The sequence below is a fragment of the Pongo pygmaeus genome, chromosome 21, assembly GCF_028885625.2.
Source record: "Pongo pygmaeus isolate AG05252 chromosome 21, NHGRI_mPonPyg2-v2.0_pri, whole genome shotgun sequence".
Lineage (NCBI taxonomy): Eukaryota > Metazoa > Chordata > Mammalia > Primates > Hominidae > Pongo > Pongo pygmaeus.
This window is the reverse complement of record NC_072394.2, coordinates 46,233,278-46,261,233: the sequence shown is the minus strand read 5'-3', so window position 1 is coordinate 46,261,233 and position 27,956 is coordinate 46,233,278. Positions and strand designations below refer to the sequence as shown.

General features: G+C 50.1%; 2 protein-coding genes across 5 annotated transcripts in view; one reads left to right on the top strand and one right to left on the bottom strand.

The window, feature by feature from the left end:
• Positions 1-1,122: 1,122 nt before the first annotated feature.
• MYBL2 (MYB proto-oncogene like 2) overlaps positions 1,123-27,956 on the bottom strand; it is a 49,616-nt gene continuing 22,782 nt past the window's right edge. For 2 of the 4 annotated variants that reach the window (XM_063659347.1, XM_063659348.1), the window contains 9 exons: positions 26,532-26,730; positions 18,369-18,656; positions 15,210-15,623; positions 12,248-12,387; positions 7,553-7,652; positions 6,013-6,126; positions 4,512-4,616; positions 2,275-2,424; positions 1,123-1,655 (listed from right to left, as the gene is read on the bottom strand). In XM_063659347.1, the coding sequence (XP_063515417.1) occupies positions 1,527-1,655; positions 2,275-2,424; positions 4,512-4,616; positions 6,013-6,126; positions 7,553-7,652; positions 12,248-12,387; positions 15,210-15,623; positions 18,369-18,656; positions 26,532-26,730 (1,639 nt within the window). In that variant the 3' untranslated portion in view covers positions 1,123-1,526. The remainder of the gene's footprint in view (positions 1,656-2,274; positions 2,425-4,511; positions 4,617-6,012; positions 6,127-7,552; positions 7,653-12,247; positions 12,388-15,209; positions 15,624-18,368; positions 18,657-26,531; positions 26,731-27,956) is intronic. The other 2 variants (XM_054467301.2, XM_054467302.2) reach the window with 1 other exon arrangement.
• LOC129022128 (large ribosomal subunit protein eL30-like) lies at positions 25,477-26,022 on the top strand. The gene is made up of 2 exons (XM_063659596.1): positions 25,477-25,520; positions 25,669-26,022. Exons 1-2 carry the CDS (start codon positions 25,477-25,479, stop codon positions 26,018-26,020), a joined length of 396 nt encoding a protein of 131 aa, XP_063515666.1. The 3' UTR covers positions 26,021-26,022.

The window sequence follows — 27,956 nt, the reverse complement described above, 5'->3', positions numbered from 1 at the left end:
AGTCTCCATCCTCACCGTGGGGCACAGGTCATCCACCTTGGGTGACCAAGGCCTGTAGGGAACGGCCAGTGACAGAGCCTGGGGAAGAAGTTGGGGAGGGGACAGGCTCCAGGCCAACAAATCACAAAAGCTCAGGGCATGAGTTAGGTATGGTTCATCCATGGAACCTGCAGGAGCATGCGGCCCAGCCACATGGGCTGCAGAGTGCGGGGTGCAGGGTGGGAAGCACAGAGCCCCCGCCCCTCCTCGGCTTTAGATCAAGAACTGGGACACTGCCAGGACCAAGAATGGCATGCCTGCACGTGAATGGATGGGAGTAGGGGGACCGTAGGTGGGAGCTCAGCAGGGAGAAGGGTGTGTCTGAGGCCAGACACAACTGAACTCTCCACCCTAATTAACTCAGTCCCCATCCCTCTAGAGTTGGCCGCATCTCCTGCCCCACATGAGGACCTGCCCCAAGTCTGCTCAACCTCTGCCCACAGGGATGGCCATGTGCCTGTCCCATGAAGCCCACTGCTGAAAAATCACTTCCTCATTTAGATATTCTCAGACTTGGCACCTTCCCCTCTTCAATCCCCAGGGATTCTTCCCAACCACCTGCCAAACACTGTGCTCTGTAGCCACAACCCTAGGGATTTAGGACCACAAGGGCTGAGGCTCTGGCCCAGCCTGGCCTCCTGCTCAGCCTTGGCCAATGGGGCTAGAGGGTCTGCCCAGCTGCCTTCACCTGTCTTCCTTGCTTACTGGTCTGACCTGGGGGCCAGGCTCAGGTTGAGGCAGAGGCTTGTTAGTGGGCAGGTGAGCCACCCAAGGCAAGGGCCAGGCAAGGCCCTACTGCACCAACCCATCGTCCTCCTCCGCCCCCAGTCTCTGCCCACCCCCACCCAACCCCATGGCTAATAGTACTCAGAGTTTTGCAGAGATGCCCACTGGGTGCAGAGATGAGAGAAATTGCTCTCAGCTCACTGTGCCCCTCTGTGGAAACAGGGTCAAGGGCTCAGGCCTGGGCTGTGCTGATAAGGCTGGCCTCTGAGGATGAGCATTCAGGTCCCTATATCCCAGAAGAGGCCCCTAGGTCACCAGGGAACCATGAGCAGAGCCCAGTAGAGAGGCAGAGTCCAGATCAGCACAAAGAGAGAGGCAATTTTATTCTTCCAAAAAAATACACCAAGAGAGGGTGAGCACAGGAGCACCCCTGGCCACATCCCCCATTCTAAACAGGGTCTGAGATGAGGCCAGGCCTGACCTGGACTTGGGAGAAGCTGACTGAGCTCCCTGTGGCCTTGGGAAGGGAACCAGGCAGACCTGGGAGTGGAACTTTGTTGTTAGCACCAGGAGCCGCCCACAGCTGGGCTCGGCGACAGGGCAGCGCATGGCCCTGTTGCCTCCACCTGAGAGTCTGGGGAGGGGCTGGTGGCAGAAGGCTCCCTGCAGGAGGTCACCTGAATGACTCTCAGATTCACAGACCCCCTCCGCCCCCACAACCCCTGTAAACATGAGAATGGGCTCGTGACACCCCCAGAACCTCAGGACAAGATGAGGGTCCGAGATGTGTGGCTGGGCTTCAGGCGGCCCAGGAGCTGCCGGGCTTTCTCCTGCATGAAGAGCTGGTCCCTGGTCCCCCCGCAGGCCACCGTCTTCCAGGCACTGGACATCTGGGAGGAGGCAAGAGGGTTACCATCCAGGCAGGGACTATGTGTTCCCAACAGACCCTGGTGATCCTGGCCAGGGCAGGGTGGAGTTATAAGCCTCCCTACCCTAGAAGCCAGAGACTTCTTATTTTCTCTCCACATTCCCTGTGACCCTGGACAAGTCACTTCCTGGCTGTGGGCTTCCTCAACTGTAAGTAGGAAGCTGGACAAGGAGACATGGTCATGCACTGCCTGCCCCGTGCAGCACCAGCCTCGAGGAGAAGCCACAGCCAGGAGGCGGGTGAGAAGGAGCAGTGAGATAGGTCAGCAGCCTGAAGCCAGCCCCTGCCTGAGGACAGACATGTACTAAGCAAACCAAATACAGGGATAATGACTTAGTTACAAGTGAAACCCAGGCCACAAAAGAGAGAATGGCAGAATGGGGGTATCTCTACAGAATGTAGGGTCAGGGAAGGCTTCCCCCTAAGGAAGCAGCATTGAGACTGAGATCAGAAGAGTAAGTTAAGCAAATGCAGCCACGGGAAGTAGCAGGAAGAACACCCAGGCAGAGGAACAGCCTATGCAACGGCCCTGAGCTAAGAAGGCGGGCACTGCAGGACCCCCAGGGATGGCCAGCACTCACAGGGGCAGGTGTCGTGAACTGGCTTCGGGGCTTCTGGGCCACTGCTGCCTTCTCGGGCTTGGCCTGCAAGAAGCCCTGGTTGAGCAGGCTGTTGTCTTCTTTGATACCTGACAGGGTGAGGCTGGAAGAGTTTGAAGGGGCAGTTGTCGGCTGAAACCAAAACCAAGTCAAGGAGTCACCATTTTGCCAGAAGCTGTGAGAGGGAAGAAAAAAACCCGCAATCCCACCCCAGCACCACCACCTGGCTACTGAGACCTGAAAGAGGATACACACTTTTTCAAGCCTCAGTTTCTGCTTTCAGATGGGGAGTTTACATGAGCTTAATCTTACTTTATACTTAAAAGATTAAGCAAAGGGCCAGGAGCGGTGGCTCACGCCTGTAATCCCAGCACTTTGGGAGGCCGAGGTAGGCGGATCACGAGGTCAAGAGATCGAGACCATCCTGGCCAACAGGGTGAAACCCTGTCTCTACTAAAAATACAAAAATTAGCTGGGTGTGGTGGTGGGTGCCTGTAGTCCCAGCTACTTGGGAGGCTGAGGCAGGAGAATGGCGTGAACCTGGGAGGAGGTGGAACTTGCAGTGAGCCGAGATCGCACCACTGCACTCCAGCCTGGGAGACAGAGCGAGACTCCATCTCAAAAAAAAAATTAAGCAAAGAACTTAATCTTGTTCTAAAGAACTTTCTTACTTAAAAAAAAAAAATCAAGTAATCAAGTAAAGAAACATTTGTGTGCGTTTCAGAGCCTGATTCAGTGATGTGTCTGGAGGCACAGTCAGGTACTTGGGGGCACATCAGCCCTGGGATGGGTGCCGTGCAACCCCCAGGCCATAATAACATAATCAATAAATGTGGAGAATTACTGAGCATTATCGAGTAATAACATACTCAATAATGTTGCCTTTGTCACATAAAGCCTCAGGAGGAGCCAAGGCTGTTCCTAGTTTTCCTGGGACCAGAAACATCCACAAGCATCATAAAGACACAGCTTCAACCCCAAGCACAGCAGAGTTGCACAAAGCCCCTCCCACACCTTTCCAGCCTCTCTGCTCTGCTTGGCACTGTTCCCTCCTGACTTAGGCTTGGCACCCCTTTTATAGGCTTTTAACTGGGGCTCAGGGAACCTGAAAGATCACAGAGGGCAGTGATAGTGTCAGAACTCAAACCCAGGCCCACCTGACTCAATCTGTGCTCTTCACTCCCTGCAGTGACGTTTTTTTCTTTGCAGTAACCTGGCTGCAGGTCCCCAGCCTGGCGGGGACCCCTAGCCAGGACAAGGTTTCTCTGCAAGGACCGTGAGGGCAGCAGTCTACTTGGAAGATCAGACAACCCTTAACCTTTGTTCATAATGCCGCCATGCCTCTCACAGCCTCCCCAGTCTGAGCCAGGGCAAGCCAACACACCCCATTGTGAGCAGAGAGGGATCAGCAGCACACCCTAGCTTCTGGGGACCCAGGCTCTGCACAGGCAACAACCCCCTTTCTGAGGTCGCCCTGACTGTAGCACCCAGCACAGCAAGTGCGCTGGCCTGGGGGCTATATAGCACCCATCCCAGGGCTGATGTGTCCAAGTGCCTGGCTATACCTTAAGACACATTACCAGGCCAGACACGGTGACTCACACCTGTAATCCCAGCACTTTGGGAGGCCGAGGCAGAATGAACACCTGAGGTCGGGAGTTCGAGACCAGCCTGACCAACATGGAGAAACCCCGTCTCTACTAAAAATACAAAATTAGCCAGGCATGGTGATGCATGCCTGTAATCCCACTACTTGGGAGGCTGAGGCAGGAGAACCACTTGAACTCAGGAGGCAGAGGTTGCGGTGAGCCGAGATGGCACCATTGCACTTCAGCCTGGGCAACAGGAGCGAAACTCCGATTCAAAAAAAAAAAAAAAAAGATAAAGGAAAAAAAAAGACACATCACTGACCCTCTCTGGGAGGGTGCTGGAGACCCAGATGCATGGTTTTAAAACATGTCCTAGTGGCACAACTCTGCCAAACAAAACCTTCTGTGAGAGACAAGCAGAGCTGCTGACTGAAGCCAGGAGTGGGTGCCCAGACCCACCCTCCCTGCAGAGCCCAGCGTTCCAGAAGCCCAGTTGGAGGGTCACTACACTAACTCCACCTTCAGGGTCCTCTCCAAAACTCAACAGTTCCAAGGGGCAGAAGCCTTCCAAGGAGAACTCATCCTCCTGGGGGCAGCTCTGGAGTGGGGTGGGGGTGGCTGAAGCCTTACCAAGGATAGAGACTTGGGCAGTGTGGACATCATCAGCTTCACATCCTCATCCACAATGTCAAGAGCCAGAGACTTCCGGACTTTCTTGATGGGGCTCCGCCGCAGCTGGGGGTTGGCAGACAGAAGGGGGTTAGGGTGAGTGTCTGGATTCCCCATGGTCAGCGCCTGGATGGTCATGGCCACGGATGATCACAAAACCAGGCCCTGCTGCAGTGCAGACTTGGAGCAAGGCCCAGCTAGTGGGAATCTGCTGTCAGAAGAATGGGGGGCTGGGAAAGTTAGGCCCCATGGCCCCATTAGACTCTCTACCCAAGGTAGACCCTGTCCTGCCAGGTGCTGCCACAGTGAGCAGGAACACAGCATGAACCTCCACCACAAAGTGACCTGTTCTCACCCCGAATGGACCAGACACAGCCCCTCAAACAGGACCAGCAGAGAATCATCCCAGTAAAACCTAAAATACCACCCACAGGCCAGTAATATGGGAACACAAACCCCTTGGGACAAGCCCCTCTACAATATCTACTACAAGGAATGCCCCATACCTAACCGTGCACCTCACAGAAGCAGGTCCAGGGTCTGCTCCGATACCAGGGAGTGGCTCTGAGAGTCACACCCCCACTCCACCCAACAGTGCGCTCAGCAGGGGCTGCTACAGCTCACAACCATCCCCACCAAGGAGACGCCAGGGAGGGCCCTGGAGGCCAGAGGCCAAGTTCTCTCCACCTGCACATGGGGTGCCAGCTCGGGCAAGTCCCACCCAGGCTGACCGCCCACCTCCCCTCCTTACCTAACACCCTGTACATCCCACCGTTCCCAGCTCTCCCTTGAGGAGAGCAGTCTGGGAAAAAGGAGCACAAGGAGACTCGAAGGGATCGTGCACTGTCATGAAAGCTAACGATGCAGTGGGAGGGAGGCTGGCATAGAATGGAGGCTTGGGACAGTCCCTTCCCTGCCCCCCTGCCCAGGAGTCCCTGCAGACTCCACCTCACCTGAACCCATTCCCCCACCCCCAGCTCATGCAGCCTGACACTCAGCCAGGCACTGCCTGGCCTGGCTGGCTCATCCCGACCACCTCGCCTCCATCCAAAGGATTCCCTTGGAACCTCCCTTTCTGCGGCCCTTGGTACCCTATGAATTCAGTCATGGTGTGTCTGTCTAGCATCTGTCTCTGCCCCCTGAACACTAAGGGGAGATCCAGTCTGGGTCGTAATCACTACTCCATCCACCACATCCAGCCCAGCCCCACTTGAGCAGGGTCCGAAAACAATGCTGGATAAGTAAGTAAATCCTTCAAAGCGGAGCAGGGGAGGGTCCCAGAGACACTGTCCTTATCTTGTCAGTTTCCTCGACAACCACCATGAGAAAAGGGGGTAAAGGGGGCATGCTGCACCACCATTCTCCCCAGCACCTCACTTTCTACAACCTGTCCCCAGACGCCTCCCCCATGCCACCGCTCCAATTCCCCCTGCCCAGGCTCTCCCACCCCCACCCCACTCACCCCAGGCTTCCTCTTCTGCTTCTCAGGCCTGACGTCGTCCTCGATGATGAGTTCGATGCCAGCCTCAGAGCGCAGCACCTCCTTCAAGTCCTCCTCCAGGTGTGGGGTCTGCGGCTGTGGGTAGGCATGGGGCAGTCCACGTGAGGCACCACACTCGGGCTGTATGTGTGTGGGACTGTGGGACCAACCCAGCTGCAACTGGGCTGTCCTGGGTAAGGCAGGAAGGAGGCCTGACGCCAGGATGCAGATCTCACACGCACCATTCACAACCACTAACTGCTGCCTTGCACAAGCAGCTGATGACCTTGATTCCCAGGGGCCTGCCATGGCTGGGAGCAGCCCAGAGACGCACAGTAACCCTCACACAGCCCTGTGCAATAACTGTCATCTTAAGCAGATAGAAACAGAGGCTCAGAGATCAAGAGCCTGGCACACAGTCACACAGCTGCTGAATTAGGACCCCGACAGCTCAAAGCCCAGGCTCACTCAACCCTTTGTTCCACACTAATGGGGGCTCTCAAACCCATTTCCCTTTCTCAGGCCCGGGGGTTCCAAGGACCTCTCCAGCTTCAGGCAACAGAGAACAGGGGAGGGAGAGTGCCACTAAGAGCGAAAGGTGCGAATCACGGCCACTCCTCATAAGTCATCCGAAAAGCCCCCGCAAACTTTAATTACAGCTGCCAAGGTCATGAGATTTGCCCTCACACCTGTTCGGAGAGCACACAGATATTTTAGTACAGAGGAGCCGAATCTCCACTGCAACAGGAAAGGAGCACTAACTAGTGCCTCACCTTGGCTCATGTAGCATGGTCCGTGGAAAGTCTGCTTGACTCAGAATCAGTTCCATGGCAGGCCCAGGGAAGCCTCAGCCCCCAGCCACCTTGGGCTTCATAGGAGGCTCCACGCAGTGGAGAGAAACAGCAGGGGGACCCACTGCAGACCTTGTTCACAGTCCAGTGCCTCCACAACCATGCCTTTCTCTCACCCTCCACTGATTTCTAAAACACCTGTGTGTTTCAGAAAGCCCAAGATGCCAACTCCTTTTTCCATAGAGAAAACACAACCATCCCATCAACTGAGAAGAGTAGAGGAGAAGGGCAGCCTGCACACTGCAGGAAAGACGTCCCCGAGGGGCTTTCCAGTGCTCTGTAGAGAACTGGGAGTTGGTCTGAAGACAGGCCAGAGCAGCAATTTGCCACTTCTCTGAACTAGGCCCAGCGCTTATCTTTGCCTGAAAGTGTTTAAGTTATTTGTATTTCACATCAGTCTCCCCCATCCTGAGGCTGAGTGTCACGGGATACCACCACGTCTCCAGCACCAGCCGGCGCCTGCTTGCACACTCAGGTGCTCAGGAGCGGTCCGAGGAAGTGACAAAGAGCAGCCTCAGCTTCCCCATTTATACTATCAGGATCTCTGCATCTTCTCAGGAGGAAGAATCAAATGAGACCTCAGAGGGAAGGGTCCTCTGGACTGAACATGGTTGGATGAACCGAAGGGATCCCACTGTGCAGAGATCCACGGCAGCGACCACACCACGTACCAGGGGCTTCAGGGGTCCGTACTTCTCCAGGGCGTTCTTGAACGGGGTTGGCGTGTGGGGAGTGTTGTCCATGGAGTACTTCTGATCTGGGGTTACAAACCTGCCAGGGGCCAGAACGGGGGAACTAGTGACAGGATAGGGGCCGACGCCAGGCACTCTGCTGCCCTGGCTCCACCTTCCCCCAGTGCGACCTTTGGCCCCAGCACAGGTTCTCTTCCCAACCCTCTCTCCACCCTGCAGGTCAAAGTCAGGGGCTGGAAACAGAAGGGAGAGGGGAGTCTAAGAGGGGCCAGAGCCCCAGACGGGTGGCAGATAGCCGAGAATGCTGCTCAGTCATGGTCCAGACTTGGGACTTTCCAGAAAACAATGCAGTCCGTGGCCACACTTCAGGAACATTGAGAGGAGCATGGAGCAAGATGGGAACCCAGGAAGATCCCATCCTGCCCAGCTTTCCCTGGAGAGCCTGTGTGAGGATGGTGGCAGCACAATGAGGGAAAGGAGGGGCGAGAGGTGAGGCCAGCATCTTCCCAGGTCTCCCAAGAGTTCACCAAGGTGATGGACACATGGAGGGAACCCTTAAGCAGAGTAGAGAAAAACCCAGGATGGTCTGGTCCAGAAGCAGAACTGTAAGATGCTTGTATCAGATGTAGACCCGCCATGGGTGATTTCCGCCTGCCCTAGAGCAGGGGGGCAGAAAAGGCACCTCACGCCCCAGAGCACCAGGGCTGGTGGTATGGGGCTGGGCCAGGCTGGCTGTGGGCAAATGTCAGCTCTGAAGGAAGATACCAGGTTCCACAAACACGAACCCTTGTGTGCTAGTATGTGACCTTAGTCACCTGGAGATGCCACCATGGCTGACTCTCATGGCATGACCAGGGCACTCAGAGGATGAGAGAAACACCCCAGGTAGCCAGGGACTTGGGTGATGAGGCCAACTCCTAGAAACAGCAGCCTGGGGCCTGGCCGCCTCCACTTCCCGCAGCTGGCCAGCCACTCCATGGGGAGATAAAAAACTAGAACAAATGCAGACCATTCTTTTCTTCCTTCCTCAGGACCTAGAGATTAGGCAGGGATCCACAGTCTCTTCCCAAACCCTTGTTATCCCCCATCTGGGACACACAGAGATCCCCCTCTGTAAAGAAGAGTGAAGACAGATAAGTGCAAATCAAATGTACACATCTTACAGTTCAAACCACAACTCACAGGGGTGAATCTGAGCCACTCAAGCATCTCCATGGGATATGGAGTTTCTGAGGAACATGAGAAAATTCCAGAACCTCTCTAATTCGTGGCATCAACAAGGATTAAGAGCACACACATGGCGAAAGGCAGTGGTTCACGCCTGTAATCCTAACACTCTGGGATTAGTGTTAGGCTGACAGGAGAGGATCACTTGAGGCCAGGAGTTAAAGAACAGCCTGGGTAACACAGACTTTATCTCTACTAAAAATAAAAAAATCAGCCAGCCATGGTGGTGCTTGTAGTCCCAACTACTCCGGAGGCTATGGTAGGAGGACCACTCAAGCCCAGAATCGAGGCTGCAGTGAGCCATGATTGCACCACTGCACTCCAACCTGGGTGACTAAGAGAGACCTTGTCTCGGAAAAAAGAAAAAAAAGAGTGTATATACACACATTAGAAAACTCAGGGAGAGGCCGGGCCTGGTGGCTCACCCCTGTAATGCCAGCACTTTAGGAGGCCGAGGCGGAAGGATTGCTTGAGTCCTAGAGTTCAAGACTAGCCTGGGCAACACAGTGAGACCCTGTCTCTCAAAAAAACAAAAAAATTAGCCAGGCATGGTGGTGCACACCTGTGGTCTCAGCTAGTTAGAAGGCTGAGGTGGGAGGATCACTTGAGCCTGGGAGGTAGAAACTGCAGTGGGCCATGATCACACCACTGTATTCAACCTTGGGGACAGAGCAAGACTGTCTCAAAAAGAAAACTCAGGGAGACAGGGAGGCTAACTTGAAAAGGAAATTCAAAAGATTGCTTGGAGATAAAAAATGCAGCTCTGTAAATCAGAGAATTCAGCAAGTTGGAAATCAGAGACAACCAAACTGGTGAATCAGAAAACAATCCCATCATGTTCTCCGAAGGTTAAGGAAATGGCTTAAGATGGTGAAGAGGCGTATGAAGACGAAAAAGACAGAGACCAATCCAGCCTATATATGGAGGAATTCCTAAGGTAGGAGAAGGGGCAGACAGGGAAAGAAAAACTAAAGAAATAAACACTTCCTCAGCTCAAGGTTTGATTCTTTAGTCTGATATGAAAGCGAGGGGGGAAAAAATACAGAAATACCACACCACCATACAGCCTGTCAAATTTGAGGGATAACAAGAGACTCTCTACAAACGAATAATAGCTGGATTACAGCTCACTCCTGTAATCCCAGCACTTTGGGAGGCCAAGGCAGGCCATTTGAGTCAGGAGTTCGAGACCAGCCTGGCCAATATAGCGAAACCCCATCTCTACAAAAAAATAGAAAAATTAGCAAAAAATATAAAAATTAGAATTCTTCGCCAGCAGGCCCATACTACATGGTTAAAGGATGGCCTTCAGAAGGAACCAGATGGAAATACGGATCTAAAGAGGAATGAAGAGCACCGGAGATGCTTCTTCCTATAGAAAAAAGGAGTTGGAAGGAGGCAGCAAATGAGGCCACATGGATGAGAAAGAAAGAGAGCAAGAGAAGTATCAATGCCTTTTGTAGTGACAGCATCTCTGTTTAAGGGCTTAGATGCGAAGTCCAAGATTCTGGTTTGAACGGACAATCATTTCTCACGACACCTATCTAAGTTACGCTTTAGATCAACTCTTTAGAGACTGATTTCTTTTTTCTTTCTCTTTTTTTTTTTTTTTTTTTTTTAAACTAGAAAGAGAGTCATACTTTGTCACCTACTGGAGTGCAGTAGCCAATCATAGCTCACTGCAGCTTCAAACTCCTGGGCTCAAGCAAGCCTCCCGAGTAGCTGGGACTACAGACACACACCACCATGCCCAGCTAATTAAAAAAAATTTTTTTGGCCGGAGCAGTGGCTCACACATGTAATCCCAGCACTTTAGGAAGCCGAGGCGGGTGGATCACAAGGTCAGGAGTTTGAGACCAGCCTGACCAACACGGTGAAACCCTGTTTCTACTAAAAATACAAAAATTAGCTGGGTGTGGTGGCGTGTGTCTGTAATCCCAGCTACTCAGGAGGCTGAGGCAGGAGAACTGCTTGAACCCGGGATGCAGAGGTTGCAGTGAGCCGAGATTGTGCCACTGCACTCCAGCCTGGGTGACAAAGCAAGACTCCATCTCAAAAAAAAAAAAAAAAAGACAAAAAAAAAACTTTTTTTTTTTGTACATACAGGGTCTCCCTATATTGCCCAGACTGGTCTTAAACCCCTAGTCTCAAGTGATCCTCCCACCTCAGCCTCCCAAGTGCTGGGATTACAAGTGTGAGCCACTGAGCCGGACTTTGGAGACTGATTTCTGACTAAGGGATTCACAAATCTTTTCCCGAAATTATGTATCATTATCAGGGCTAAAATTCCTGAGCTGATTTCTGAATCACAAAATAGCGATTTCCTCCTCCAGCAAATGTATCAAGCAGAGGAATAGTTAAGCAACTCTCTCTACCTGGAATTTAGAATCATGATGACCCAAGGAAGTAAACTTATTGTAAAAGCACTTCCATAAAAGCAGACTGGCAAGCAACCTGTCCAGGCTTCCAGACAGAAAACGTCGTGCTCCGTAAGCTCAGAGGACAGGAATGCAGTCTCCACTCTTGATAGAGGGACTGGGCACTTTCGCCCTGCACATAAGGCTGTTCAAACACAACGAATTTGCACCTGAAACCTTAGGAAGGGGAAGAGATTATGTTTTTCAGGCTAATTTGGACTCTCTCCATTCCTGAGACAAAATTATCAAATGAGGGCCAGGTGCAGTAGCTCACACCTGTAATCCCAGCGTTTTGGGAGGCTGTGGCAGGAGGATCACTTTAAGGCCAGTTCAAGACCAGCCCAGATAAAGTAGCAAGACCTCGCCTCTTAAAAAAATTTTAGCCGGGTGTGGTGGCTCACGCCTGTAATCCTAGCACTTTGGGAGGCCGAGGCAGGAGGATCACGAGGTCAGGAGATCGAGACCATCCTGGCTAATATGGTGAAACCCCATCTCTACTAAAAATACAAAAAATTAGCCGAACGTGGTGGCGGGTGCCTGTAGTCCTAGCTACTCAGGAGGCTGAGGCAGGAGAATGGCGTGAACCCGGGAGGTGGAGCTTGCAGTGAGCCAAGATCGTGCCATTGCACTCCAGCCTGGGCAACAGAGCAAGACTCCGTCTCACCAAAAAAAAAAAAAAAAAAAAAAAAAAAATATATATATATATATATAAAAAAAATATATGTATAGCTGAGCATGGTGGCATGCACCTGGAGTCCCAGCTACTCAGGAGGCTGAGGCAGGAGGATCACAAAAAAGGAAACTATCAAATTAAAAAGTACAAATGAGGAAAAGCAAAGGTGGAGCCTGAAACAATATTGATAAAAATGATAAATCGTGGTGGCCAGAAAGGAGAGGGCTTTCTTAAAACAGTTTTCAGTGTTATTCCAAGGGTGCCCCCTCCCCACTGTGCCACCAGTGGTCCTGAGGCCCATGGTCTGGTGTTGCTGAGGGAGAGGACGGCGAAGGTGGGGGGCACTGCAGCACTCACGCAGCATGTTTCTGGTGCAGGGGTGTCTTGTCCCGGTGCAGTGGTGTGGTGACTACCACCTTCTGGCTGCACACTGGGGTGGATGTCAGCGAGGGGCTCTCCAGCTCCAATGTGTCCTGTTTGTTCCAGAAGTTCAGAAACTGCCAAAGAGAGAGGGAACAAGACAAAACGATGACCTGCATGTGTATCCCTGAGACCTCAGGGGGTCATGGGGAGAGATCCTTGAGCCCCTCCCCCAAAACGTCTGCTCTGATACTGAGGTCTCCTCTTGACCCATCAGACATCAGAGAACAAGGACTAGGACAGATCCATGCCAGGAGCCCACCAAGCAGGTTCACACAGGCCTCTGGGCTTCCGTCGCCCTAATCCTAGCTTTTGCCATCTCTACTCGAGTGCTGACGACGCAGTTAAGGCACAGGAAGCCAACTGTGGGAGAGTGGCTCCTTCTCAGAAGAAATAAAACTAGCTCTGAACTGACCTGTGAAGGCAAAAGGCATGTGACAGTTGTAGTGATGCTGGTGGCGGTGGGGTTATCATTTAGAGGGCACCTTCTCTTGCCATTGCTAAGTACTTCACACAAATAATTGCAATCAGTTACCACAAATCCTGAGACATAGGCACTATTACTATCCCCCTTTTACAGATAAGAAAACCAATGCTTAGAGAGGTTTTGAGTCTTGCACTGAGTGCTAGAAGTGAGACTCAAATCTAGATCTAAGCCAACATCCATTCTTTGAAGCACCCCCGTCTCTTCCCTCCTTGCCCTGAAGGTGCTATAATAGAGAGCCATCTGCAATCCTCAGGGTCACCACCCTAAATGGGGTCTCTGGAGTAGGGCGGCCACCACGCTCCATCATCCTGAGCTTCCCAAATAGTAGATGAGGGACCTGCTGCCTTCCTTCTCCAGCCAGCAGCCCTCACTTGCAGCATGTTACAGGCTGACCTGTGTCTCCCTCAAATTTACATCCTGAAGTCCCAACTCTCAGCACCTCAGAATGGGACTGTATTAATACCTGGAGATAGGGCCTTTAAAGTGGTTAGTTAGGCCAGGCGCGGTGGCTCACGCCTGTAATCCCTGCACTTTGGGAGGCTGAGGCAGGTGGATCACCTGAAGTCAGGCATTTGAGACCAGCCTGGCCAACATGGTGAAACCCCATCTCTACTAAAAATACAAAAATTAGCTGGGCATGGTGGTGGGCGCCTGTAATCCCAGCTACTCGAGAGTCTGAAGCAGACTTGCTTGAACCCAGGAGGCGTACATTGCAGTGAGCCGAGATTGCGCTACTGCACTCGACAACAGAACAAGACTCCGTCTCAAAAAATAAATAAATAAATACAGTGGTAAGTTACAGCCTGGCCAACATGGTGAAACCCCATGGTGGCGGGCACCTGTAATCCCAGCTACTTGGGAGGCTGAGGTGGGAGAACTGTTTGAACCTGGGAGGTGGAGGCTGCAGTGAGCTGAGATCACACCACAGCACTCCAGCCTGAGCAACAGAGCAAGACTACATCTCAAAAAAATGAAATAAAAAATAAAGTGGTAAGTTGAAATAAAGTCATTAGAGGCTGGGCGCGGTGGCTCATGCCTGTAATCCCAGCACTTTGGGACGCCGAGGCAGGTGGATCACTTGAGGACAGGAGTTCAAGACGAGTCTGGCCAACCTGGTGAAACCCTGTCTCTACTAAGGGTTTGGTGGCTCATGCCTATAATCTCAGCTACTCAGGAGCCTGAGGCAGGAAAATTGCTTGAACCTGGAAGGCGGAGATTGCAGTGAGCTGTGATCGTGCCACTGCACTCCAGCCTCCAGCCTGGGCAACAGAGCAAGACTCTGTCTCAAAAAATAAAAAAATAAAGTCATTAGAGTGGGACCTAATCCAATAGCTGGTATCCTTATAACATTATAAAATAAGAGGTTTTACAAGAAAAAACAATAGATTAGGACACAGGTGACCACGTGAAGACACAGGAGCCACAGCATCTACAAGCCAAGGAGAGAGGCCTCAGAAGAAACCAATGCTGATAAATTTCTTGTTGAATCCACCGAGTCTGTGGTACTCTGTTAAGCAGCTGGAGCAAACTGACACAGGGTCTCTCTCAAAATGCCACTAGCCATCCTGACCTGTGATGACAGGGTCGCCTCCTGCACCAGGCCACCTCAGGCCTCGCTCTCTCCCACAGCCTCACAGGAAGAACAGACCTAATGACAGCCAAAGCCCTAAGTTATACCTAGGCCCACCAAGGCCCTGCGCCACTCCCCACCACTCCGCACATCCACTCTGCCCTTCTTTTTCTGTGCCTTTGGTCAAGGTGCTCAAGGAGATCCAACCCAGATACCTCTCTGCAGGAAGGCCAGGTGCCCCCCACGACCTCTATCTCGGAGAGACCCTGGCACCCATCCCGGTTCCCGAGGCTCTGTGTGTTACTAACAGAGCACCCAGGGGCAACACCCAGAAGAGTGAGTTCTCAGTGACTTCGCAATTGCCATCACATGGTACTTCCCACACTCTATTCTGGTTAATTCATTACAAGCCCATCCCCAGCACTGGCTATCCCAGGTCTTCCCAGGACCAGGCAGGGCCAGCCAGTGCTGGGGACAACCCATCATCTTCATCTTTGCTCCCCAGTGCTGGCAAGTCTGCTATGAAATAGGTTCCATACATGTACTGAACAAACACGACAGTTCTCTTCCTCTCCTTCATTACCCAGTTACCAGCATCCTCCTCCTCCTCCTGGCAGTCTTCCTGGACTTGCCCAAACTAGATACACATATGCAACACCACAAGCCTTCTCTTTCATCCTGATTATCACATTTTCTGGGCCTTTTTTAGTTAACTGGTCTTCCTACCAGAGCATAAGCTACATGAGGGCAGAGCCAGGTCTGGTTTTGCTCACCCTTGCCCCAGCACTGAACACTAGGTGTCTGTACCGACCCAATAAGCAGCCAGAGTGGGGTCCACGCACCTGGGAGGGCGAGAAGGGCAGGGTCTTAACAGGTGTGCTCTTGGGCGTGAGGCTGTTACAGGAATCCAGGAAGGACAGACTGGTGCTATTCTCAGTGACAGGGGACAGAGCCACACGCCTCTTCCTCTGCCGCTTGAGCACCGAGGGTGGCGTGCCAATGCCAGAGCCCCCGACTTCAGTGCTGGGGGAAATGGGGATCAGCTCGCCCCGGCTGCTCCGGCTCAGGTCTGAGATGGTGTGGCCATCCAGGCGGTACTCGGTCACGCTGGGCACCGGGGCAGCAGGCTGGCGGGGTGGCAGGACCTGCTGCTGATGTGATGCTTGCAGCTGCACTAGGCTGTTGTTGATACTGTCCTCTGCAGATGGTTCCTCAGGGAGGTCAAATTTACTCAGGTCACACCAAGCATCGGGGTCCTGTCCAGGGAAGGAGGTTAGGAATTGCAATTACTATGCTCTTAATACAAGAGGACTCATTCATTAAGGGAAATATTTAAGTGTCAAGTATGATCCCACAGCCCAGGACCAATCATTAATATTTCATGCATTTCCTCAAAGTTTTCTATGACTATACATCTATATTTTCAGATTCTTTTTTTCTTTAAAGAGACAGGGTTTTACTCTGTTGCCTACGCTGGAGTACAGTAGCACAATCACAGCTCACTGCAGGCTTGAACTCCTGGGTTCAAGTGATCCTCCCGCCTCAGCCTCCTGAGTAGCTGGGACTACAGACATGTACCACCATTCTCGGCTAATTTTTTATTTATTTATTTTTTGAGACAGAGACTTGCTCTGTCGCCCAGGCTGTAGTGCAGTGGCGCAATCTCGGCTCACTGCAACCTCCGCCTTCCGGGTTCAAGCAATTCTCCTGCCTCAGCCTCCTGAGTAGCTGGGACTACAGGCGTGTGCCACCATGTCCATATTGGCCAGGCTGGTCTCGAACTCCCGACCTCAGGTGATCTGACCGCCTTGGCCTCCCAAAGTGCTGGGATGACAGGTGTGAGCCACTGCACCCGGCTTCAGCTAATTTTTTAAAACATTTTTTATAGACTGTGTTTCACTATGTTACCCAGGCTGGTCTCAAATTCCTGGGCTCATGTGATCCTCTCACCTCAGCCTCCCAAAGTGCTGGGATTACAGGCATGAACCACAGTACCCAGCCTGCAGATATTTTTATAGAACGAAATATAGAGCAGTGAATGGGATGTCACTTATCATTGATGCCTCCTTGGGGCAGCTCACAAAAGTTGTTTCCAATCCCCACAATTCTGCTAGGGAAGCATTACTTTCCCTTTCATACCAAGGAAGCTGAATTAAGGGGATTCGGTCTTCCCAAAGTTACTCAGCTTCTAGAACAAGCCCGTGAGTCACTACAGGTTTTCCCTCCTTTACCCAATAAATCACAACACAAACCAAAAAGCTTCTGGACAGAGGCTTCCACTTTGATCTCTGGGTTCCGGCCTCTGAGTGGACCCAGACACTAAAGCCGAGTTCTGGTTCCCTGGGGTAGCTCACTGGTTCCCTAAGGGTGGAGGCCAGCTGGGGGCAGGACCAACCTCAGGCCCACACCCCAACTCAGGAAGCACCCAGCACTGACAGTGTCTGGTAGACCAGAAGTACATCCTACAACGACCACTGAAGTGGACGGAGCAGAGGAGGGAAGATGGGATTTCCACACATGCAGTAACTCCCCCAACAGGTGCTGAAGGTCATCGTGGAAAGAGCCTGAGCTCTGAGCCGGACAGCAGGGTCTAACTCCTGTTCCTGGAGGTCACCGGCTGTGTGAACCTGGCCAAGTCTCCTAACCTCTCTGAGCGTGAGGTGCTCTCACTGTTGATGAGTCCACTACCCACCTCACAGGCTGTTAAAGACCAACTAAGAGCCTACACATTAGGTAGCAAGTGATGGGCCTGGCACGCGGCAAGCACTCCAATGTTAGGTACTGTAATTACTCATTAAGCACTGGCTCCGGCAATCAGTGGGTGCTCAATACAAGCGAGCTGTGCCTGCCAAGCAAAAGAAAACAGAACGGTCTGGGGTCAAGGGAGGTGATGCTGCGGTACACACAGTGTGCCAGGCATACAGGGGCCAACTCTCATCTCAACACTCCCCTCAGGGCTGGGGGGAGGGATGGGGCCCAGTGCTTGCTTCAGAGCTGTGCTGAGAATCTAAGAACGTGCTAGTGCCTCTGACACTCCCTGGAGGTGGGGGCACCACAGACAGACCCTGCAGCTGGGTCCAGTCCCAGCCACTGGGGTCAAGAGGTGAGACTTAGAGTAAAAGAGGCCTGAGTAGATGGCCCCCCAACCCTTCATCAGGTAGTAGCAGGAGCATAGCATGGCAGTCAAGACCACCAAGTATACTTGCTGTGCAACCTTGGGTACGCTACTTGACCTCTCTGAGCCTCAGTCTCACCTACAAAACAGAAATGACACACCTCACAGGATACCACACAGACTGTATGTTAAGCTCAGACCCTGGCAGTTAGATGTTCTAGGATGGGAGACACCTGGGTAGGAAGGCGAACACGGACCCCCATACTGAACTCCCCACCCTAGTGACCAGGCCTCTGGTCTTTCACCTCCCAAAACCCGCTCTACACAGCAGGCCTGGCCGATGCAGCCAGGAGCTGGGGTGTCACACCAAGAAGCCCTCCTCAAAGGACACAACCCCACAGCCAACACAGTAACCACAACACGGGCTCAACGGCTGCCCCACCCTGAGTAACCAGAACCCACTCACTACTCCAAGACCAGCACCAAGCCTTGGCATTTCCTGGGCTCCTCTTCAGGGAGACCCAACCATATGTGATGCCACAAATACCACAATGTCCTGTGCTATCACCTGCCAGTCAACCTTTAAATTTAGGACTCAGTGCAGTGCCACCTCCTCTGGGCAGCCTTCCCACCCCGCCCTGTGCCTTACATAGAGGTCAGATGCCACCACAAACTCCTGCTGCACACACCGGGAGCTCCCCAAGGATAGAGACTGCATGGTGACAACCCTGGTGTCCCCAGCCCTTGGGTCAGGGCTGGGCACTCAGCATCAAGTCAGTAACTGTTAGCAGGGCGATGGAATGAGCAAAAGGATGTGGGCCCGTGAGAGAAGCACTTCCTGCTGGGGGTGTTCTGTGCCCACTGTGAAGTGTTGTGACCAACATACCGACTCGATCAAGTCCAGGGCTTCAGAGAGGCTAGAACCCACAGCAGGGATGAGGAGGTTAGCTGCCTCCACCACCCATTTGTAAGGCAGGCTCGTTTCCGGCGGGGAGCCTTCCTGGTCCTCACGCTTCGGGAATTCCTCCAAGGGCTCTGGTGTTCGCACTGCGTCCAGATCTGTAGGTATGGGCTCCTGCTCCTTTGATGTGGTGGCTGCTGCAGGTTCCTCCTCACTGCTTTCCTCCTCCTTTATGGTAGGAGGGACGGAGGGCCAGTTGGTCAGAAGACTTCCCTGTAAGACACAAGAGTACACCATTTGGATTTTGCTGAGATATAGACTATATAGTAGTTTCCAGCTAAAGCACACAACCTAAATCTAGAAGGAAACTGTGATGAACCCAAATAGAGAAACATTCTACAAAATAATTAGCCATACCATATACTTCAAAAATGTCAACATCATGAGACTAAGAAAGGCTGACTAAAGGGATAGGACAACTAAATGCAATGTCTGCTCCTAGACTGCATCATGGGCAGGGAAAAATGGAATATAAACTATAGATAAAGATCCTGAATTAGGCTTAAATTCCCTGGATTGAATATAACTTTATTGTGGTTATGTAAGCAAATGGCCTTATTCTTAGGAATCTATGCTATATAACTAACTCTCAAATGGCTCAGATGAAAGAAGTAATACACAGAGGTTGGGTGCAGAGGCGCACGCCTGTAATCCCAGCACTTTGGGAGGCCAAGGCCGGTGGATCACCTGAGGTCAAGAGTTCGAGATCAGCCTGGCCAACATGGTGAAACCCTGTCTCTACTAAAAACAAAACAAAAAAAAATTAGCCAGGTGTGGTGGCGGGCACCTGTAATCCTAGCTCCTCAGGAGGCTGAGGCAGAATTGCTTGAACCTGGGAGGTGGAGGTTGCAGTGAGCTGAGATCGTGCCATTGCACTCCAGCCTAGGTAACACGAGCAAAACTCCGTCTCAAAAAAAATTAAAAAATTTTTAATGCTTAATAAACATTAAAAAATTAAAAGACCAGTACGGTGGCTTATGCCTGTAACCCTAGCACTTTGGGAGGCTGAGGCAAGTAGGTCCCATGAGTTCATGAATTCAAGGTTGCAATGGGCTATGATCACACCACTGCACTCCAGCCTGGGCAACACAGCAAGACTCTAATTAAAAAAAGGGCGGCGAGGGGGAAGGGGGCTGGGTGTGGTAGCTCACACCTGTAATCCCAGAACTCTAAAAAGCTCAGGCAAGAGGACCCCTTGAGTTCATGAGTTCAAGGTTGCAGTGAGCTATGATCACGCCACTGCGCTACAGTCTGGGGTACAGAGCAAGACCCTGTCTCATTTAAAAAAAAAAAAAAAAAAATCACGCCTGTAATCCCAGCACATTGGGAGGCCAAGGCGGGCGGATCACAACGTCAGAAGATCAAGACCATCCTTGCTAACACAGTGAAACCCCATCTCTACTAAAAACACAAAAAATTAGCCAGGCATGGTGGCAGGCGCCTGTAGTCCCAGCTACTTGGGAGGCTGAGGCAGGAGAATGGTGTGAACCCGGCAGACGGAGCGTGCAGTGAGCCGAGATCGCGCCACTACACTCCAGCCTAGACTACAGAACGAGACTCTGTCTCAAAAAAAAACAAAAGGCCGGGCGTGGTGGCTCACACCTGTAATCCCAACACTTTGGGAGGCCAAGGTAGACAGATTCCTTGAGCCCAGGAGTTCGAGACCCGCCTGGGCAAGATAGGGAAACCCCATCTCTATAAAATAAACGAACAAACAAAAAGTGAATTTTACTTATGTAAATTATACCTTTATAAAATAAGAAAAAAGCTACCAAACTGGGAAAAAATAGTTACTACATGATGGAGTAACATCCTTAATATACAAATAAAACGTACAAACCAATAACAAGACCAAAAAAAAGAAAAAGACAACCAAGCCAAATAACAAATTAAGGGATAATTTGTTACTCACCCTCATTAATAGTAAAAGAAATGAAAACCAAAACAATGAATCAAAACATCACATTGTACACCATAAATATATTCAATATTTTTGTTGTTGTTGTTTTTTTTTTTTTTTTTGAGACGGAGTCTTGCTCTGTCACCCAGGCTGAAATGCAGTGGCGCGATCTCAGCTCACTGCAAGCTCCACCTCCCGGGTTCACGTCATTCTCCTGCCTCAGCCTCCCGAGTAGCTGGGACTACAGGTGCCCGCCACCATGACCGGCTAATTTTTTGGGTTTTTTTTTTTTTTTTGTATTTTTAGTAGAGACGGGGTTTCACCATGCTAGCCAGGATGGTCTCGATCTCCTGACCTCATGATCCGCCTGCCTCAGCCTCTCAGAGTGCTGGGATCACAGGCGTGAGCCATTGCGCCCAGCTGTTGTTGTTTTTTGGGACAGAGTCTTGCTGTCGCCCAGGCTGGCATGCAGAGGCACACTCTCAGCTCACTGCAACCTCTACCTCCCGGGTTCAAGTGATTCTCATGCCTCAGCCTCCTGAGCAGCTGGGACTGCAAGCGTGCACCACCACACCCGGTTAATTTTTTATATTTTTAGTAGAGATGAGGTTTCACCATATTGGCCAGGCTGGCCTCAAACTCCTAGCCTCAAGTGATCTGCCCACTTCAGCCTCCCAAAGTGCTGGGAATACAGGCATGAGTCACCGCCCCTGGTCAATATATGCAATTTATTTGTCAATTATATCTTAATAAAGCTGAAAAAAAAAAAAATCAACTCCAAAGTAATTCAATCAAAATAAGAACATGATAATGCATTTGTTGCTCATTAAAACTGGCAAAGATTTTTTTTTATATAACCATAGCCGGTATTGACAATAAGGCTGGAAACAAGCAGTCCCATATACTGCTGATAGCAGGATTAAACAGTACAATCCCTTTGGCAGCAATTCAGCAATGCTTATGAAAACTTCAAATGTCCACACTATTTTACCCAGCCATTCCACATCTATAAAATCAACCGTCCGGACGCAGCGGCTCACGCCTGTAATCCCAGCACTTTGGGAGGCCGAGGCGGGCAGATCACGAGGTCAAGAGATCGAGACCATCCTGGCCAACATGGTGAAACCCCATCTCTACTAAAAATACAAAAATTAGCTGGGCATGGTGGTGCATGCCTGTAATCCCAGCTACTTGGGAGGCTGAGGCAGGAGAATCACTTGAACCTGGGAGGTGGAGGTTGCAGTGAGCCGAGATCGCGCCACTGCACTCCAGCCTGGCGACAGAGCGAGACTCTGTCTAAAAACAAAAAATCAACCACATAGTTCAGCAAATGTACAAAGAAACTGAACAATGATGTTCATTATAGCATTGATGGAAATAATAACAGATGTTCAACAATATAACGGTTAAATAAGATACGGCAAATTCAGGAATGTTGGAGATCTGAATACACGTAACAACATGGAAAGAGATATTAAATAGAAAAAGAAAGTTGTAAAACAGTAAGACATCATCTAATTTTAGGCCCAGCGTGGTGGCTCACGCCTGTAATCCCAGTATTTTGGGAGGCCAAGGCGGGCGGATCACCTGAGGTCAGGAGTTTGAGAACAGCCTGACCAACATGGAGAAACCCCAATTAGCCAGGCATGGTGGCACATGCTTGTAATCCCAGCTACTCGGCAGGCTGAGGCAGGAGAATCGCTTGAACCTGGGAGGCGGAGGTTGTGGTGAGCCAAGATCATACCATTGCACTCCAGCCTGGGCAACAAGAGCAAAACTCCGTCTCAAAGGAAAAAAAAAGGTTGAGATGAGTGGGCTCAGCCTTCTGCATTGCCCAATTCTATAAAGTTGTTAAGTTTTTGCAGTGATCACGCATTACTTCTGAAGCAGAGGAACCAATTTTATAATAGCAAGCACTGACCAGTGAGTGGAGGAAGTTGGGAGTGGTCCCATATATGAATTAACAGGCAAAATTCTTCTGGCAGCAATCTAACAAATGTTAAGAGGTTTTTTTCTTTTCTTTTTAAGACAGAGTCTTGCTGTCACTCAGGCTGGAGTGCAGCAGTGTGAACTTGGCTCACTGCAACCTCCGCCACGCCAGTTCAAGTGGATTCTCAATTATCGTGCCTCAGCCTCCTGAGTAGCTGGGATTACAAGCCTGTGTCACCATGCCCACCTCAGTCTCCCAAAGTGCTGAGATTACAGGTGTAAGCCACTACACCTGGCCTGTTTGCTTTTTCAAAGACAGAGTCTCACTCTGTTGAAATCCTGGGCTCAAGTGAACTTCCTGCCCCAGGCTCCAAAGTAGCTGGAACTACAGGTGTGTGCCACCGCACCAGCTTTTTTTTTTGTAAAGACAGAGTCTCCCTATGTTGCCCAGGCTGGTCACGAACTCCTGGCCTCAAGGAATCCTCCCACCTTGGCCTCACACAGTGCTGGGATTACAGGAATGAGCCACCACACTCAGCCAAAAGGGTTCCCCCCACCACCAAATATATTTGTCCATCTCTAGGAACTTCTCAAGAAATAACTGCATAAAGAAGCAGTGATTTGGCCACAAGGGTGACTATTAGAGTTTTATCTCTAATAACAAAAAACCAGTAATATCCTTATCTTCATCAGTAAGAAACTAGTTAAATAAATAGCACACCAGAAAGACAACACTGGAGAGAAATGGATAAGGCTGAAATCAACACAGGCCAGGCACGGTGGCTCATGCCTGCAATGCCAGCACTTTGAGAGGCTGAGGCAGGTGGATCACCTCAGGTCAGGAGTTCGAGACCAGCCTGGCCAACATGGCGAAACCCCATCTCTACTAAAAATACAAAAATTTGCCAGGCATGGTGGCAAATGCCTATAATCCCACTTCCCAGCTACTCAGGAGGCTGAGGCAGGAGAATCACTTGAACTCGGGAGGCGGAGGTTGCAGCGAGCAGACATGGCACCACTGCACTCCAGCCTGGGCAAGAGCAAGACTCTGTCTCAAAGAAAAAACAAAAAACAAAAAAAAACCTGACCTCCTGTGCTCAGGGTTATGGTCTGGGGCTTGGTCCCAGCCCAGCACAGCCAGCACTCCAGACACTCAAAGTGTCAGGGAACAAAAGCCAAGTCAATAATTGGCTTTCAGCACAGTAGAGTTTTTAAGAGACTAGAGATCTGTTCACTCTGTCCTATGCTGAAAGTCTTCTGAGTCAGCTGATGCCCACTGTTTCTCTTTGTGGAACGGAGACCTTTTCTTCAATCAGAAGTAAAAGATCAAAAGCATACTACTTAGATGTACAAGAAATTGTCAGAAGTAGACTCCTCTGGTTAAGAGATGCACATGGAGTTGAAACTAGAAAAAGAAGTCGTTTTACTTTTCATTTTATACCTTTCTCTACCATTTGAAAGTTACCCCATAAGTGCATTCATATTGGGAAACCGAGAGATATTCTCTAAAATTGAAAAATCAAGAAATAGAGGCAAAAACATAATATATCACTCTAGCAGGGCACTGTGGAAGAATTGTAGCTGTCAACAAGTTATCTCTACTCAGTAAGAAGAGGGAAAAAGATTTTTTAAAATTATTAAATAGTTCATACCATGACAGAAAAGATTAGAAAATAACAAAGGACAATTGTTACCTACCACACATCCGGCATCATCAAATCTTAATGTTTTGTCATGCTTGCTTCAAATTTTTATTTATTTATTTATTTTATTTCTTTGTGACAGAGTCTCACTCTGTCACCCAGGCTGGAGTGCAGTGGCATGATCTCGGCTCACTGCAAGCTCCGCCTCCCGGGTTCACGCCATTCTCCTGCCTCAGCCTCCCGGGTAGCTGGGACTACAGGCGCCCGCCACCACACCCAGCTAATTTTTTATACTTTTAGTAGAGACAGGGTTTCACCGTGTTAGCCAGGATGGTCTCAATCTCCTGACCTCGTGATCCACCCGCCTCGGCCTCCCAAAATGCTGGGATTAGAGGCATGAGCCACGGTGCCTGGCCTTCAAATTTTTTTATTTATAAATAAAAGCTGGAGTGCAGCGGCAGGATCTCAACTCACTGCAACTTCCACCTCCCAGGCTCAAATAATCCTCCCACCTCAGCCTCCCAAGGAGCTGGGACTACAGGTGCACAAAATCACACACAGCTAACTTTTTTTACTTTTTATAGCAATGGGGTTTCACCATGTTGCCCAAGCTCATCTTAAACTCCTGGGCTCAAAAGATCCATATGCCTTGGCCTCCCAAAGTGCTGGGATTACAGATGTTAGCCACCACGCCCTGCCCAAATTTTTATTTTGAAAAATAACCTTTAGAGATATAGTTAAAAAATATAAATAAAAACTTTGCTCTGGTGTATAGGACAATGGATGTTAACATAAGTATATACTGATTTCATTTTTAAAACTGCAAATGTAGCTGGGGCATGGTGGCTCACGTCTGTAATGCCAGCACTTTGGGAGGCTCAGGTAGGTGGATCATTTGAGGTCAGGAGTTTGAGACCAGTTTGACCAACATGGTGAGACCCCATCTCTAAGAATACAAAAATTAGCCAGGCATGGTGGTGTGCACCTGTAATCCCAGCTACTCGGGATGTTGAGCTAGCAGAATCGCTTTAACCTGGGAGGCAGAGGTTGCAGTGAGCTATCACATCACTGCACTCCAGCCTGAGCAACAGAGTGAGACTCCATCTCGAAAAATTAAATAAATAAAAACTGCAAATGCAATGCCAGACATGGTGGCTCACATCTGTAATCCCAACACTTTGGGAGGCCAAGGAAGGTGGATCTCTTCAGGCTAGGAGTTCAAAACCAGCCTGGCCAATGTGGTGAAACCCTATCTCTACTAAAAATACAAAAATTAGGCGTGGTGGTGCATGTAATCTCAGCTACTCAGGTTGCTGAGGCATGAGATAGCTTGATCCCAGGAGGCAGAGGTTGCAGTGAGCCAAGATCACACCCTACACTCCAGCCTAGGAATCAGAGCAAGACTCTGTCTCAAAAAAAAAACAGCCTGCAAATGTAATACTATAGGATTTTAATTGTTAATTTCTAGAAAAGTCAAAATTATAGAGACAGAAAACAACAGTGCAAGGAGCTAAGGACTGAAAAAAGGCTAAGAAAAGGAGCACAAGGGAATTCTGGGGTGATGGGACTGTTCTATACCTTGACTGTGGCAGTGGTTACATGGCTGTATGCTTTGTCATAACTCAAAACTGTGTAAATTACAACTCAATACATTTTTTAATTTTTTTTAATTAAAAAGATAGAGATGCCTTTCTCGCTCCCCGGCCATCTTAGCGGCTGCTCTTGGTTGGGGGCCATCCCGCACCTAAGGCAGGAAGACGGTGGCCGCAAAGAAGATGAAAAAGTCGCTGGACTCGATCAACTCTAGGCTCCAACTCGTTATGAAAAGTGGGAAGTACGTCCTGGGGTACAAGCAAACTCTGAAGATGATCAGACAAGGCAAAGCGAAATTAGTCATTCTTGCTAACAACTGCCCAGCTTTGAGGAAATCTGAAATAGAGTACTATGCAATGTTGGCTAAAATTGGTGTCCATCACTACAGTGGCAATAATATTGAACTGGGCACAGCATGTGGAAAATACTACAGAGTGTGCACACTGGCTATCATTGATCCAGGTGACTCTGACATCATTAGAAGCATGCCAGAACAGACTGGTGAAAAGTAAACCATGCAAAATCTTCCTTTAATATAATTTGCTTGTTTTAACAAAAAAAAAAAGATAGAGACACGGTTTCACCATGTTGCCTGAACTGGCCTCCAACTCCTGGGCTCAAGCAATCTGCCTGCCTCAGCCTCTCAACTTGCTGGGATTACAGGTGTGAGCCGATGCACCCAGCCACCTCTGATTTTTTTTTTTAAATTGCAAACATGCTTTCAGTTTTAAAAAATTAAAATGAGCAACAGGTAAGAAGGCGGCCACCAGCAAGGAGAGATAGAGGCTGAGGATCTCCTTAACTAATTCACAATTTTATATAACCAGCTTGCTCTGCTATCCTTCATCTGCAGGCAGACAAGTGCCAGTTATGTGCAGAAGCGTCACAAGGCCCCAGAAGCACATGGCCCACTTTTAGACTCTGTGGCAGAAACTGACCAATAGCTGTGGACAAGGTGTTCAATGAGATGGTGTCAGATGAATGTGAAATCAAACCAAGCCAAAGGCTGAGCAGCTGTCTCACCTGGCCTTCCGTGGGCTGGGCATTCTGGAGGCCGTCCTTGTCCTCGAGCTCCAGCAGCAAGTACACAGGGGGCTTGCAGTCTTTGGACTCACTCAGGAAGCCTCCTGTGTCCACCTTCCTTTTGATGGTAGAGTTCCAGTGATTCTTCACAGCATTGTCTGTCCTGCAGGGGGCAGCAGGGGGCCTTTGAACCCCAGCTCTGTGGGTGGGGTGCCACCAGACACATCACTAACCTCCCTAAGCCAAGTTCCTGCTCCTATAAATGAATCTTCCACTAGATGAACTCTAAGGTCTCTTTCTGTTCCAAGGAGTTCGAGACCAGCCTGACCAACACAGAGAAACCCTGTCTCTACTAAAAATACAAAATTAGCCGGGCATGGTGGTACATGCCTGTAATCCCAGCTACTTGGGAGGCTGAAGCAGGAGAATCACTTGAACCCAGGAGGTGGAGGTTGTGCTTAGCCAAGATCATGCCATTGCACTCCAGCCTGGTAACAAAAGTAAAACTCTATCTCAAAAAAAAAAAAAAAAAAAAATTATAAGACCAGGAACAGTGGCTCACGCCTGTAATCCTGGCACTTTGGGAGGTGCTGGGCATGATGCCAGGCACCTGTATTCCCAGCTATTTGGGAGCCTGAGGCATGAGAATCACTTAAACCTGGGAGGTGGAGGTTGCGATGAGCCGAGATCACGCCACCGCACTACTGCCTGGGCAACAGAGTGAGACTCCATCTCAAAAATAAATAAAAAATAAATAAAAATTTAAAAAAATTAAAACTTTTTAAAAAATTGTAAAACTGAAGATATGTGCTTGGAACTCTCACCCCCTTCCCTGCCCACTTCGAATGTATAGAAGCCATAAGCAACACTGTCTGCTCATTTCCACTGACGCTGACCTCAAATGCAAGGCCTGTTCACCTCCCACAGACTGATAAGTGGCCAGAGGGCAGAAGACCCACAACTGTTCACCTCCCTGAGCCTGGGTTTCTTTATCTGGAAGGTCAGAAGACTATGTCATACTCCATCACTCACTGAAGATTCAGGGAGGAGACACATCTACAGTAGAACAGTAGCATAAAGCACAGAGTAGATTAGCAGAGAAACATGTAGTAATAAAGGCATAGAGTAATACAGGAGGATGGGATAGTACCACAAAAGTGTATAGAAGTATAGTGGTGAGAAGCAAGCGGCAGGTCAGGTGTGGTGGCTCAGGCCTGTAATCCCAGCACTTTGGGAGGCTGAGGCAGGTGGATCACCTGAGGTCAGGAGTTCAAGACCAGCCTGGCCAACATGGTGAAACCCCATCTCTACTAAAAATACAAAGGTACTGTGCTGACACACGGTAGACACCATCTTCTTTGGAGTGCCAAGCAGAATGCTCTTCCCTTGAAAAGTGAAGAGAGTAACAGCTTAACTGAGCACCCA

Bases quoted from the DNA above. Each gene is read 5' to 3' on its own strand.
- LOC129022128 (XM_063659596.1), top strand. From the start codon at position 25,477: ATGGGACTGTTCTATACCTTGACTGTGGCAGTGGTTACATGGCT. The intron at 25,521-25,668 runs GTATGCTTTGTC...CACCTAAGGCAG, and splicing joins GTGGCAGTGGTTACATGGCT to GAAGACGGTGGCCGCAAAGA.